The sequence below is a fragment of the Vitis riparia genome, chromosome 14, assembly GCF_004353265.1.
Source record: "Vitis riparia cultivar Riparia Gloire de Montpellier isolate 1030 chromosome 14, EGFV_Vit.rip_1.0, whole genome shotgun sequence".
NCBI classification, from domain to species: domain Eukaryota; kingdom Viridiplantae; phylum Streptophyta; class Magnoliopsida; order Vitales; family Vitaceae; genus Vitis; species Vitis riparia.
The window spans coordinates 22058758-22074419 of record NC_048444.1 but is presented as its reverse complement, the minus strand read 5'-3'; the positions used below and the strand labels follow the sequence as shown (position 1 = coordinate 22074419).

Genomic DNA, 15662 nt, shown 5'->3' with positions numbered 1-15662 from the left:
CCTCTTCCCACCTGAAAATCTGAGGATACAATAAACAAGTTTCTAATTGACATGTTGTATTCCAGAAAATCAATTTGTATTACATTAACTCTTAAACCACTCAAAAAGTGGCAACGAGGGAGTAGTGAATGCTTGTCTCCTCATTGCAAAACACGCGCGCGCACACACACACACACGTACATATACGTGTATATATATTTCTATAATGTACACACTAGTTTACAATAAAATGTTCATCTATGAAGGAAGTGAAAAAATTCCTTACCTAAAAACTTCCTGTGAATTCAGACCCAAAAAAGACAACAAGAAAAAAGCTCATATGAACAAATAAATGTTGGCAAACGTGAGCATGGCCTTGGCCTTGGTCTTTTGGAACAGCATCCTTCCATGCATCAGCTGGTCACGCCAATTTTTTGGAGTGACAATTCTGTGGCAATGAGTCTAAGCAGTACTTGCACTAGTTCTCTTACTCTAGCTTCCCTGCTCATGGAAAATAAACATCTATATGAATAAACTAGTTCAGGCAGCATGATATGTCTTCATTTTTTCTTGTTCACCATTTGCAAACACGAAAACATATCCGTCATCCATTATTATTATTTATCACTTAACAGAGCCTTATCACAGACATCAGTGTTGCCCATATGACTTGATTCTCTCCATGTTTGCTAGAAGTATTATGTTGCCTCTTATTGGATCTCTTATTGGCCTTTGTTGCCCTATCTCACCAACTTTCCCTCCCTCAGTGCCACCACAAACTTTTTACTCGTTCATTTGTTTTTAATTTGATTCTTTTCTTCTCATGTCGCTCATCTATCTCAGTATTCTTATTATGAGACTTTCTCTAAATGCCAAGGCATTTCCTAATTCAATTTCCTTATAATTTGACAGGTACTCATCAAGTACAAAGAATCTGGGGGGATGACTCAATTCCATCCCTGATTCCCTGCCATTCTAATTCAAGGAGCAACACAACTTCAATCTCCACCTCCTTGTGGATGATCAATTGAAGATACAGTGTGTTGCTGGCAAGGAATGCACCATATTGCATGTCTTCAATCTGATGAAACAACATTGCATGTTTTCAAGATTCATGAACATAAGGTGTAAGCCATATGACTTCATAATTTATGTTTGCCATCTACCCCTACAACCTTTTTTCCTGGCTTGGGGTTGGTTGCTTGGAAGGTTTGACACTGGACATGACAGTGGCAGATTGAAAATCAGAACATGTGGTGACTGTTGTAAGGGTTTTCTGTAGTCACAGCAACCCTCCATTATGAGCCATTGTAAATTTATAATATTATGTAAACAATGTAACCTTAAGTTGTCTAATAATGATTAAATTTTCCTTAAAAATACTCTCTTACCTTGAGATAACTAGCTCACAAAAGGATGCAAAAAGAACAAGTAGATGGGGACGCCTGTCATGATTCTCCTCTGCTAGGCCTCCCTTTAAGTATGGATGTAGAGGAAGAACAGATGCTGTTTCTGGATGAATTACCAGACGGGCCAGCTCTTTAAGTACAAAAATAATTTCTTCTAGCCTTGCTGTTGGCAGTGGACGTTCACCTGCAGGAGCAGTGATGTTTCAGAATGAAAAAACCTGGGAGGCAAAAAGAACTCAAGGAGCAGTAAAGGTGTATGATAACTAGAATACAAAAAGCTATACAAGCAATGCACCTAATTCATTCTCATCAATCAGAAATCTGTTCAAAATTTGTTCACATCTGGTCATGAGCACCATGATTGAGATTTTGCTAACTTCAGATCTTGTTGAGTTCCAATTGTTGGCTTCACCATTGTAACTGAAAATTAATTATAAATGTGTCAACAGACAATGGATTTGAAATATAGAACCTCCAGAATAAAGGTCTAGAGAAATTGGATGGTGTTCCCTTCAAAACCAAATAGGGCTGTGATTCAATTACAGAGTGTGCATTACAGGAGATGTTCAAATGGTCTGGCATGTAGTATAAACATAAAATAATAGTTGATGGGACTACACAGTAGCTCAAGACATGTAAATAATTTTCAAGATAATTTAATTGCCACATTAGAAACACTTCATTAACCCATTTTGACAAAAGGAAGTGGTATTGGCTTGCAGGTCCATAAAGCAGCAGACAGATATTCAAAGAAAGCTGACAGGAATATCATATATTAGCCATGTTCTACAGTACCATCTGAGAGACGTTACATTTACCCTATCTCATAGGGAACAAATTGATCAAGTGCTTTTAACATTGACAGCCATCTACTGAAGCAATATAACAAACCCATTATTTAAATATTTAAATGCAACTTTAGAATGATGGGATTCATGTCATGCAATGAGATATATTACCTGCTTAAGGAAAATAGCTTCTGCAGGCAAGTTAATGAGAATCTGCTACAGTGAGAAGGCATTAGTTCCACAGTCTCAATGCGCAAAGAGCATGTGCGTGATGCACAATGGTCCAAGGTCAAAACTAGTCGTTGCAGGATCTGTGAAATTCAACAATAGCTTTAGGAGAAGAAAGAGCTTCAGACTCTAAAGAATAATCCTCAAGCACATGTATTGGATATATTTATTGGACAGGTGATACTGGTTAAGCACTGCAGCACTACCATAAAGGGGACCTACTTAGAAGACAATCAATGCTGAAATCATCATTGGAACTACTGTAAGATGTCCCACTTAGATATTGATGCCAAAATCACCCTGATCGGATAATTCTTATCGTTTGTTGAGTTGCTTTCAAAGAGTTTTAGGGGCACTGAGCACAATATGGTAACACCATAGGGTACATAATTACATTATCATTCTAATTTTTCAAGATCTAGATATATAAGTTTGGACCATCTACTCTTTGTTTTGAATTTTTATATCCAATCCATCCTCATGAGATAAAGGGTGTTTATCAAAGTTTTGACTGTCAGAGAACTGAGAATCAACATTTTGCCTGATTAAATAGACAAGTCTTGCAGAACAACAACAAAGAATGTAATATGAAGTGCAAAAGGTAAACCTACAATGGGAATATTTAGATGTTAATGGCACAAATGGCATATGAGGGCATGTTCTGCATTGAATTGTGGAATGAGAGTTAAGAAAATGCATGAGCCTAAGGCCCTATGACTAAAAGAGAATGTAGCAAAATGGTAGATAACAGTTCAATCTGTGGGATTCCTATGCATCTGAGGAACTGTACAAGGGTCTATGATAAGGTGGCTGGATACGTTTGAGATCCTGTTGAGCTATTATGATAATTATTGTTCTAATAAGAGTTATTATATTATCGTTCTGTTGTTTTCAATCTTGACAGAATTTCTTTGTAGGACTAATCAAATGGCAGTTAGTGACAATGCATGTGTAGTTGTGCATGTGTTCAGACATGACTATATATATTTGTGCAATTACTATCTATGCTATAGTCAGCAAGAAAATTACATCAACAGGTGCATCAATCTGCGCTTGAAGGATCTTATCACCAAGAATGTTTAGAATGGTCATCTCAAGAGACTCATCAGCCTTAAGTGCCATGTCAGAGAGAGACTTGGAAGGAAGGGCCCGCCCGCAATAACCCACAAGGAATATTTCATAGACATCTGCAACTTCTTTCCAAACACGCATTCTTGCAGGTTTACTAATACTAGGATCTGGCCCAAAGTTCACAGCTAATTTGTTGACATCATCAAGAACAATGTTGTTGAAGCCTTCAACAGCTGATCTCCAAAGTGTACCATCTGGACTATCTCTTCTGGTCGTCATACATCTGAAAGAAAAAAAGTTGGATTATGCATAAGAACAAATAACTTCAAATCCAAGAGCAACATAAATTTAATAAAAATATGACGAGCATAACAGTGGATCTTGGTTTCATAGAATGTAGGATAGGATGGGAATTTCATCTTCATTCTCAGTATTCTAGTGTTAGGTTGATTAAACATCTTCACATAATCCACAAACATGGGTTTAAGGAAAGGCAAGGAGATGGTATTTCTATGCCCTTTCTTCAGAATTAGAGTTATAATAATTTTTATAATTATCAGCATATCCCTAAAATTTTGTCCTAGAAATGAAAAATCTCAACCAAGTATCAAGTCAACCCTAAGATTCTCTCCCTTCTTTTATGATTCGTCTCTTTTTCCTTTCATATCCATTTGTGTATCATGGTTGAGTAATCATCTGAGGAATTATCATTTTATAGTAAATTTGGTTTAGAACAACTTCTTCAAATGAATGGATCTAAACATAAATTTTTTAAACCTATCTTTTGTGACTGAAAAATTGAATATGTAATGTAGTTAAAAAAATTTAGTTCTTTCATTTCAGGTGTTTACAAGTATAAAGTAGGAGAATTAATCATGTAGCATAACAGAATCATGGTTATATGAAATGTGCCAGTTATATGGTGATTTCAAAGTACACAGTAAAAGTTAATGATGAGATGTAATAGAAATCAGGGCTAAATGCCATGTTACGTGGTGATGGGAACAAACATCACATGGAAATTGTAGTTTTAGATTCCTCCATACCTTCTTAAATCCCTAATTTTATTTACTTAGATGTAAAGTGCATTATTGACAAAATTACCAAAGCTATATACCTATTCCTACATGATCAAATATATAGGTGGAAATAGAAACAATTTCTTCCTTTGATTCTTAAATTTCCAAACATTGGAATGAGAATAAGATGATTTCCTGGATATAAATTCTTGAAATTAGCGGCTGATTCCTATTTGTTGCATTCAGAAAACCAAATAAGGCTTAAACGTATCGATGCACAACCTTTCTCTGGATTAGCCATTCTCTTTATTATGATTCTTTCTTCTATTATTTAGTTACTATGATTTCTCAGTGACAAAATCCCTTCAATATGTGTGACCCTTGGGTTTGGCTCAGGTAACAGGGTATTGGGGTGGCATTGGGGCATCCATGTTCAACTCCAAATAAATATGTATCCAGTAACAAGAAAGGAAAAAAAAGGTGGTCCATTGACATGCTGCTTCCATTTTACTATTATCTCTTAGGCAGTTTGGATAACTTTAAAAAATGAAAATACACTGACCAAATTGCCTACCAGAAAGATGTCCCAGAGCTTAGTCTATACATGCACATTATAAGAATTTTTTTTCCCCTTTTTTCACCTTAGGCTCTGTTTGGATCCAGAAATTTTTGAGGGAAAGTAGGAGCAAAAGAAAATAGAGGAGAAATGGATGGAAAAAAGAAAAAAATGAAGAAAAAAAAAAGGTTTACATTGAATAAAATTTTCTTACATGGTTCTCTAGATTTATTTGTCTTCTTTTAGTCTTTTATATATAGAAAGAAGTTGAAAATGTACAAATTTTCAAACATTTTTTGTTTTGTTTGATTTTCAAACAAGATAATTTGGATTTCCCTACAATTTTCTCTGATCCAAATGGAGTATTTGTCTTCTTAGATATACAATTTTTTTTTTTTTTTGGATAGGGCCATTTCTTCTTCAACAGATAGCTGGAACTCAATTCAACAAAGCCTCTATAAATTGTATCAGAAGTTAAAGTCATCTTTACCTGCTAAGACCTTGAACAATTTCAGGAAATATGCTATACTTTTCAACCGCTGGAGCCTGTAGGAAAAGATCTACCAGCACAGGAATGAGCTTTTCTGCAAACAGATAACTTGGGATGCCTGCCATTATACTTGTGGTGGATCCAGCACTCAGAGATGAAGCTTCTGTTTTGCTTGGGGAATTGGAAGCAGTACCATTAGGGGTTTCAGACTTTATCATCATCTCTGCCCCATCTTCATTGTCCTCTTTAGGAGAATCAGGCCTTGGAAGATACTGCAAAAGTTCCCGGAGGAGCAGCAACCACATTGCAGGAAGGTGCACAGCTGGACGTAGCAGTGGTAAGATTTCCAGCATCATACGTTGCACAGGTGGAACATGCCCCTGGAGCAAATCAAGGTTTTGAACTACCCTTTTTTAATAATATAAATAAAAAAATCAGAAACAAAACACTTCAAATCATTGAATAAGGTTGAGTGTTTCGAATATTGAAGATGCACAGCTGGACGTAATAGTGGTAAGCTTTCCAGCATTGTACATTGCACAGGTGGCACTGGAGCAAATCAAAGCTTTGAACTTCCTTTTGTTAAAAAATAAAAAATAAAAAATAGTTATTATAAAAAATAAAAAACAAACACTTAGTGTCCTTTTGGATGCACTTCCTATTTTCCGTTTTTAAAAATAAAAAGTAGTAGTAACCTTCTATATAAAATATAAGAACTCTTAAAGGCTTATATTGTGGATTGAAAAAACTTATTAAAAAAATTTGAGAAATTAAAATTATTTTCAAATTTTAAAATTGAAAATAATTTTTAAGGACACCGTATATACATTTTGCATCTGATAAAAAAAAAAATAGTATATACATTTTGTATAAGAGTTTCTAATTTTTTATATAGAAGTTTCTATGTTTAAAAACAAGAAGTAGGATATGTATCCAAACAAAACCTTACAAAATAAGATTTTGAATGTTATATTATTACTGTCATAGGATGTGATTTTGAATGTTATACTACTACTACTACTAGACTACTACTATTACTATTAGAGTCTAGTTGAGAGTGATTTTAGTTAAAATGCTTTTATTTGTCATACTTTTGTTAGTAATAGCTTCATCAAAAACGTTTTTAAAGAGAATTGCCTAGTGTTTGGATATAAGCTAAAAAAAGTACTTTCATGGTGTTTTTGGTAATGTATTATAATAAAAAAGTGACTTTTAAAAGAAACACTTATGACGTGATTGTCCAGGAATCATTTCAAGTGATTTTCCTGATTTTGAAAAGTGATTTTCAAACATCCGCCAAACACCTAATTTCTGTAAGAAAATGCTTCCAAACATTATGAAGCACTTTTAGCCCTTTTCAAATCTCTCCCAAACAAACTCTTATTCTTGTTGTTGTTGCTACTTAATTTTGGTTGACATTTACATAAAAGAATCCAATCCTCTCAAAATTTTCCAAGTTTTCATTGAAGTGCTGGATTATTATCGACAAAAGGCAAAACATTACAATGATCAATATAATAAACATCATGGGCCTTGTCTACAGTCCACTCCAAATCATTGGTGATGTTTGGATAGTGAACAAAAGCCCTATTCAATCTTAGGCTTAGTCATAGTTCCTTTGGCTACTTTTTTGGCGTTGTAATCAACATTCTTAACTCACCTAGGATCGTTGTGATCACCATATTATGATAGCCTCTGTTATAGAATGTTAAGATTAAGAGAAAATTAAATGGACACCCCCTCAGGTAAGTGACAATTACACTTTAATCTCTCAGTTTTCTAATAGTACACTGGCAATCTCTAGACTAGCCTTATTATACAATTGCTACAGCTCATATGGGCTGGAAAAAATTTTCAATAATCTGTCACCCAATTTGGCAGATTTTTCAACAAGATCTCTACCCCAATTGGTAAACCCTCTATCACCAGTTTAGAAAATGATCTCAATATTGAACTCTAATGATATTTGATACTCCTTGATTCCTTAACTGACCTGGGTTACAAAACTCAACCATCAAAATTTAACTTGACAAAACCCACTGAAGGCAACTTCCACCTTGGAAGCAACTCCCACCCTCTTTAACTTGCAAATGGAGATTCAGATCAAGCTGTTGTACAGCTAGAGGAGTACCTACAAAACTTGGGGAGCAAGAGGCCAAAAAGAAGAATAGAAAAGTACTATGTTACAAGTCTTCATAATCTTCCATAAAAAATTCTAGCACTCCTATCCCACCAAATAATCCAATCAAAATGAGATGTTGATCTCTTATTTATTTATTTTTTTGATAATTGAGATGTTGATTTCTTATAAACAGACCCATTGATGTAAATACTAATCAACTTTTCCTTAAGTTCACCATATTATTAGGAAACCATCAAATGCTTTCTTTACATTAATAAAGAAAGCCTGCTGGTATTTCAACTTCTTTTTGAATAATTTCTTTATTTAAAAATAGATGTTCCACAAAAAACAAATAGTGAGCATAAAAGCATTTAAAAGAGAAAGGCAAAAAGAATCAACAGATATAGAATGAAAATTTGACTTACATATTCAACTTCAAAGTTATCATTATTCATCTTGGATTGTTTGACCACCAAACGTATGATTGCTAGTAATTGTGTATATGTGCCATCGTCAAACATCATTTGTGCTTGCACATATAGTTCTCCTGTCAAAAGTTTGAAAAGATGCAGAAAAAAGTAAGCATGCATAGAAAATGTTCTTGCATGATTGGGAAGAAGTATTATGATCAAGATGATACTGTCCATGTCTGCCTGATCAAATTATGCATTGACCAAGGGGCACGATATCATGCTAGCCTCAATTCACTGAGTGCTCAAAGTGGATATTGATATATATCATCATTTGATTGCCTTCATGTATTAATTATGTCATATATATACACATGCATGCATCTATGTATGTATGTATAATCATAAAAATCCACGTGGCATCAAGACATTACCAAGACCATGCAAAATCTCCTGCTTCACCTTGCTGGCTGCATTATCACTGTAGTTTGGTGACTTTTGAAGAACAGTTTCATAAACATCAAGTACTGACTGAAGATAGGGCATTGGTAAGTTTCCCTGATACAAACAATTATTTATGGTGTAAGATGAGCACATATGTAAGTGATGTTACTTTATTCTCCCGGTTGATCAAGAATCATCTTTTCTTGTTCATCTTAAAGATATTTTGAGAGCTTGTAGATGGTATACCATGTTTTACTAACCAAGAATAAAAGAGCAACAGTTGTTTGGACAATTTAAAGATTACCTTAGAAGAGTGAGAATTCACAGTTGTCTGTAAACAATTTATTGCTGCGAGAGCAACCTCTTTACTACCATTTAAAATGCTATTCTTGACAAAAAGAAGCAAAGATTCCCATCCTGGAAAAATAAAGAATCATCCTATGGGTATTCATCATAAGAAAAGGACAACAATAAAAACAGGTGGATTAATATCAAATCAGGCACCTACCAGTTGAAAAATTGCTTAAACTCCTAAGAAAAGGAAAGAAAGAACGTAAAAGACGTGCTATTCCGCCTAAGACTAGTACAAGTGTTTCATCCCACTGTTTCTGAGCTGTATTACGACTGCAAATTCATTGAACAGATGAGAACATTTGTATAACAGGGGGAAATAAGGCATTTGGGTTCAAGATGAAGGAATCTAGACTTCATATACCTATGGTGTATGAGCATGTGAACTGCTTTTCCACCACGTGTTCCAAGTTCTTTCCCTTGCCATTCATCTTTTGATGAAGTTTCAGCCTACAAGCAAATGATTCAAAAACTATCACAACAGGAAACTAAAAATCTGTTTATGTATATTTGAGATAAATTCTCTGATAAGAAAAAAAAAAAAAAAGTAGAATGATTTCAGCTTACCATGTGAGAAGCACGATCCAGGATAGGGAAAACATAGTTCCAAAGACAATCCTCCCACATACTCTTTGAAAGTTTTTGTCCATGACCTCCAAGAGTTTGAAAAAGAGTTCTGATAGCTGAGTTCCTGACCTGAAATATAAAATAGGTTGAGCCATATAACAGAAGAGAAATACTATACAATCTCCTCCTTATGATCAAAAGTGAAAAGAAGGAATTAAGAATGGTAATTGACAGTTTGAAGACGTTACAACGGAAAAAACATCTTCTTTGCAATAAAATGATCACAAATCCAAACTAGAGAAATATGGGATGATACCATCTAAGGCAAATTTCTTTCAACCATCTAAAGTATCTTCTCCAGAATGTTCATTCATTATTTATGGAAATTATAGACACTTTCCATTTACTACCCTTATTGGACAACAATCTGTCCCAAAATCTAAAAACCTATACATTGTTAAAGGCATGTGCTCAAAGCAACAAAAGACTAGCTTGCTAAATACCAACTCCCCTCACATAGCATAAGTAAGAAGAACAACATTCCTACAAGAACCTGAAATTATAACAAAGGCTTGAGTTGCACCTAAAGTTCTGGAAAACATGATGAGCGCAGAATTAAATAGAATAGGGAGGCTATGAATATTATGTCTTTGTATTAAACATCTACATACAAGAAAATACACAAGTAGATTTATCCATGTTAAGCTTGTACCTATGTATACTTCAAACCTTTCAATTTAAATTTCAGTTACTAAATTAAGAAATGTATCATTCCAAAAGTTAATGAGGGAGGAATTTGACTCCAGAAGATTTTTCTTCCAAAAATTGAGAAGAAAATGGGATAAATCCTGGTCCAACTGTTTTCCAATCTTCAAGCATGCAACAACCATCTGTCTAACCCAAAAGGAAAACTTAACTTCACTCAACTCAAGAAAAAATATGAGATAAAACCTGGTCTAACTGTTTTCCAATCCTCAAGTATGCAACATCCAGCTGCCTAATCCAATAGGAAAACCCAACTTAACTGAAGAAAAACTTAATCCTTACACAGCTAACAAATAAATAGAGATCCTTATTGTTTTGAGTCAAGTATGCAACAACCATCCGTTTGACCCAATATGGAAGAACTCACCTCAGCTCAATAAAAACTTAATCCTAACACAGTTAACATGATTCTTATTTATTTGTGTGTGTATGTGTGCAGATGCACGTGTGTGCAGATGCACGTGTGTGCATACCTGTATGTGTGTATGAAGTATACAACAACCAGCTGTCCCAACATGGAAGAACTCAAGTCAAGAAAGAATCAATCATAACAAAGATAACAAATAAATGGAGATTCTAATTTGTTTTTGTGTGATGAAGTAAGGATTGATTCAAATCATTCACAAACACCATTCGTCATCATTATTTTGTTAGGGCTCTAATGTTGCTTCATGTCCCATGAACACTTCAGCTTGATAACTTCGTTAACTTCTTTATGAAGTCTTGTTGCTTCAGTTCTTCTATTCTCTAGTTGCCACTCTATCAGTTTGAATACGTTTTGGATATAATATGGACAGATTAATGCACCAATCACATTGTAATTGCCAAGTATCTTGTCTATTCTCTTGGGATTTTATTAATTCACCTGTAGTTTATCCTCAATTATCAAAGCAAAAGTGCCAGATTCTCTCATATGTCTCAGGAGCCCTAACTTCCCTGTTAGCTCCACATGATCATTTCTATTTTTTTGGGTAATATGAACATGGAATAAGATAGATATCAATTAATGATATCTGACATATTAATCAATATATGACTTAGCTCACCTCATATGTTTCCAATATCTAAGTCTAAACCACCATTGGGTGCAACATTCTAAATTCCATTAAGACATTCAAAGAACCCATGAGCAGGTTCCTCATACTGGAAATTACAGGGTCCATGGTTTCAGATTCAAATTGACATAAACTTGTGCCAGTGACTTCTTCAAGATCATTGACATCAAATAGAAGTTTACTTTTAGGATCTCGCACACCATATTAATCTATAGTTCAGGTTTCTAAGTTAAGTCAAATCCCACAAGTTAATTATGATTCATTACTGATTGAAATATATTGCATCCATCTTTGCCACAAAAGAAGAGATGGAGTTGAGGAGCACATGGCAAGACCAAATGAAGCAGCCAATCCTGAACCTTTATTAGTTGGAAGAGAGGTAAGAAAAACAACCACAGAAGTTGAGGGGGTAACCTTCTGGACATTGCAGCAACCCTGAGTTGGATGTTTCTGCTTTCATAGTATTAGGAAGAGAAATTTAAAAACTGAATTAAAAAAAGGATGTCCTTCACCACTGATACAGCACTATGCATTAAAACAAATGTTGAATATAATGTATTTATAGTGTATAATCTTTCCTTGTTAATATAGGTCACATGTATGGTAGTTAGGACTCTTAGCCTTGTATATATATATATTTCTCAATTGTAAGTAGACATTACATGAATGAGAATTAAGGTTTTTCTTCTTTCTCTCTCTCTCTCTCAACATGGTATTAGAGCCAAGGGAGAAAATCTAATTCTTTCCAGTTTCCCGTGTCATCAACTCCGGAAAACCTTCCGGTGACCGTGTTTCATTCCGGTCACCTTCCCCATCTCCCAATACTTTCCGGTCAGTCGGATCGTCGTCAGAAAACACTCACCGCCGGCAAACTTTTCCGGCGAACTTTCCGGCGACGTCTTTTTCTGACACCGACCATACCAGAAGGAGCGCCTGGAGGAGATCTCCAACTTTTGTGAAGGCACCGGAACCAAAAGATCATCCATGCGCCGGCCACGTGCTATTTTCTGGCTGGCGACTGCATCTCACACGCCGGCGCGTGAGGGCGCGTGAGGACTTTCCCGGCCACGCGCCTCCTCCTCCAGCCTCGCCTAACGTCGACTAGCCTTCCTTCATCCTTGGTTCTGCCATCCGAGCCCTGCACGTACCTCTTTTGGGGTTTTTTGCCTCCGCCGACCCTCCAAACAGTTTTTCCGGTGAGCTTCGGCTACTTTTTCTCCATCTTAATCCTTGCACGTGCCTAAGGAAGTGTTCTTCTACCTTTCTGGTGGTGCCACGCCGCGATCTGCAGCCGTATTAGGGCTCTCTTCGATCCAAATATACTTCATTCTCCAGATAAGTAGATATGGATACTAAAACTTCCATTTTTTCCTCTGTTATATCTGGATCTCCTATGATTACTTCGGAGAAATTGGTTGGCAGTGACAATTATCTTTCCTGGTCTGCCTCTGTTGAACTTTGGTTTATGGGTCAAGGATATGAGGATCACTTGATTACACAGGAGGCAGATATCCCTGAGGTTGACCGCGTATAGTGGAGGAAGATAGATGCACAGTTATGTAGTGTATTATGGCAATCGGTTGATCCCAAGATTCTTCTTCATCTTCGGGCCTACAAAACTTGTTTTAAATTTTGGACTCAGGCCAAAGGATTATACACGAATGATATCCAGCGTCTTTATAAGGTGGCTTTTTGTCACGGACTTAGTCGTTCACTAAACTCGTGCGACACTTAGACAAGCCAAGACGCTTGATCTTGCTAAGTCAGCCTTGCTCCCCAATGCTTAGCTTGCTAGGCTAAGACACTCGCGACTCAAAAGATTAAGAAGCTTGGTAGGCAACTCTTTAAAGAATGGAAGCTCTATTAACTCAAGAAAACCTTTACAAGTGCTTGGAAGCTCACTTGCTTGGTTAGGAAGTGATTTGGGTGGTGCCTTGGCCAAATGAGGCCCTCACCTATTTATAGGCACCAATGGAACTCTTTGGAACCTTGGAGGGTTCCTTACAAATCAAGAATATTCTAGAACTCTCTACACTAATCTATGTACAACCCTATGTACAAGAATATACAAGAGATCTCTAGAATTCTCTAGAAAGCCTCGGACTCTTCTCATGCCTTCCACCATAGTGTAGAGATGTGTGGACATCTCTAGGCATTTCTAGAACCTTCCACACTCTTCCTACCAATGGCTTAGTGTAGATGGCTCCAGGAGTCTCCAGAAGCTTCCCTCCTCCTATATAAGCCCATGGGGAGGGTCATTTGAAGCATCTTGTGACACTCTCCCCCACCGATGCCGTCGACGTCCTCGTCGTTGCCTCATTCTGAAACCTCTCGATGTGTTTCCAGAATTTTCTCAAGGCATCCGCATGTTCCCAACTTACCTGCCTCTTAGGTAGTTCTTTCCATCGGACTAGATACTCTATCACAAGAGGGACCCCTTGTCTCCTGGTGACCCGTTCAGCCAGGATATTCTTCACCTCCTTTTCTCGTGAGGCTTCAGATGAATGCAGACCCGTGCGCTTTCGATGCTTAGAGTGCTGCTTCCTTTTACCCATTGAGTTCACCTTTCCCTTGGTGACTTCTTCCATGTGTGTCCGGGCTACCTCAGCTCGCTCCCTTTTTTCCTCCTTTACTTGCACCCCTGCTAGTAAGGAGGTCTTAGGCGTACTAGGTTTCGGGTTGAATTGGAGGGCACCTAGTAGTTGCATTGAGCCCATATGTGCTTGAGACGCCTCATGTTTTTCCTAGCCAGGTAAGCCACGTCCTCGGGGTAGAACTGCCTCTTGATTTCCCTCTTGAAGTCCTCCCACGTCTCTATGGTGCAAATGCCTTTCTCTATATCGGCAAACCTCAGACGCCACCATAGAGTAGCTGTGTGAGTAAGGTAGAGGGTTGCAGTTCTTACCTTAGCCGCCTCATCCGTCAATGCGATAGCCTCAGAGTATCGCTCCATATGCCATAAGAAGTTATCCAACTCCTTGGCATCCCGATTGCCACTAAACCTATGTGGCTTCGGCACCTCCACTCTAGATGCCTCCTGTGTGGCCATGACCCGTGCCGACACAACAACCTTGTAGATGGCCAACTCCTGCCTAACCTCTTGGTCTCGGGACTCCATTTGAGTGGCCAAGGCCTATATCCTTGACTCCATGCTAGCAAGCATGCTCAAGACCTTTCCTTGGTAGGACACAAACTCCTCGTGCGACACTAGTTGAACCTGTGAGACTAGCACCCTCTCACGAAGGTCTTGGATCTACTTCCTTAGATTCTCTAAGCCCTTCTCCATGCTTTGCTTGATCAAGTCCAACCCCTCCCAAGTGTCCGCCATGGCTAGCTCCACCTTGGCTAACCTTGCCTCCATGTTGGCAACGACATCACGAGATTTATCCTTCTTGCCCCTGCCCCATGCAGTAGGCTCAGTCTCCCTCCCACGGGTTTGCTCACTACTCTCTTTCATGTTAGAGCCCGACATGCTTCCTTTGCTATGCCCACCTTGTAACCATGCTCTGATACCACTTGTCACGGACTTAGTCGTTCACTAAGCTCGTGCGGCACTTAGACAAGCCAAGACGCTTGATCTTGCTAAGTCAGCCTTACTCCCCAATGCTTAGCTTGCTAGGCTAAGACACTCGCGACTCAAAAGCTTAAGAAGCTTGGTAGGCAACTCTTTAAAGAATGGAAGCTCTATTAACTCAAGAAAGCCTTTACAAGTGCTTGGAAGCTAACTTGCTTGGTTAGGAAGTGATTTGGGTGGTGCCTTGGCCAAATGAGGCCCTCACCTATTTATAGGCACCAATGGAACTCTCTGGAACCTTGGAGGGTTCCTTACAAATCAAGAATATTCTAGAACTCTCTACACTAATCTATGTACAATCCTATGTACAAGAATATACAAGAGATCTCTAGAATTCTCTAGAAAGCTTTGGACTCTTCTCATGCCTTCCACCATAGTGTAGAGATGTGTGGACATCTCTAAGCATTTCTAGAACCTTCCACACTCTTCCCACCAATGGCTTAGTGTCGATGGCTCCAGGAGTCTCCAGAAGCTTCCCTCCTCCTATATAAGCCCATGGGGAGGGTCATTTGAAGCATCTTGTGAAATTTTGCTATTGTCCATATCAGCCAACAGGACTTGGATCTATCTACTTATATTGGCCAGATTGCCTCTCTTAAGGAGGAGTTCTTGACTGTGATGCCTCTTATTCCTGATGTTGGGGCTCAACAAACACAGCTTGACAAGTTCTTCATGGTTCTTACTCTTATTGGCCTTCGTCCGGATCTTGAGCTTGTCCGCGATTAGATTCTTGGTTATTTTTAATGAAAAATCGAGCTGAGTTATTCTCTATTTTCCAGAAATTTTATGCTGAAATCCAAACCCAGTTCAATATTTCTATTCGTGTGTTACGCA

General features: G+C 37.6%; 1 protein-coding gene across 1 annotated transcript in view; it reads right to left on the bottom strand.

The window, feature by feature from the left end:
- Window positions 1-59: 59 nt before the first annotated feature.
- Window positions 60-15662, bottom strand: part of LOC117929677 (protein MON2 homolog) — a 101040-nt gene continuing 85437 nt past the window's right edge. Inside the window, exons 32-43 of the mRNA XM_034850043.1 lie at window positions 9435-9563; window positions 9232-9317; window positions 9025-9140; window positions 8821-8933; window positions 8507-8630; window positions 8088-8209; window positions 5541-5920; window positions 3434-3758; window positions 2348-2487; window positions 1684-1808; window positions 1371-1572; window positions 60-480 (exon numbers count right to left, since the gene is read on the bottom strand). Of these exons, the coding sequence (XP_034705934.1) occupies window positions 393-480; window positions 1371-1572; window positions 1684-1808; window positions 2348-2487; window positions 3434-3758; window positions 5541-5920; window positions 8088-8209; window positions 8507-8630; window positions 8821-8933; window positions 9025-9140; window positions 9232-9317; window positions 9435-9563 (1950 nt within the window). The 3' untranslated portion in view covers window positions 60-392. The remainder of the gene's footprint in view (window positions 481-1370; window positions 1573-1683; window positions 1809-2347; window positions 2488-3433; window positions 3759-5540; window positions 5921-8087; window positions 8210-8506; window positions 8631-8820; window positions 8934-9024; window positions 9141-9231; window positions 9318-9434; window positions 9564-15662) is intronic.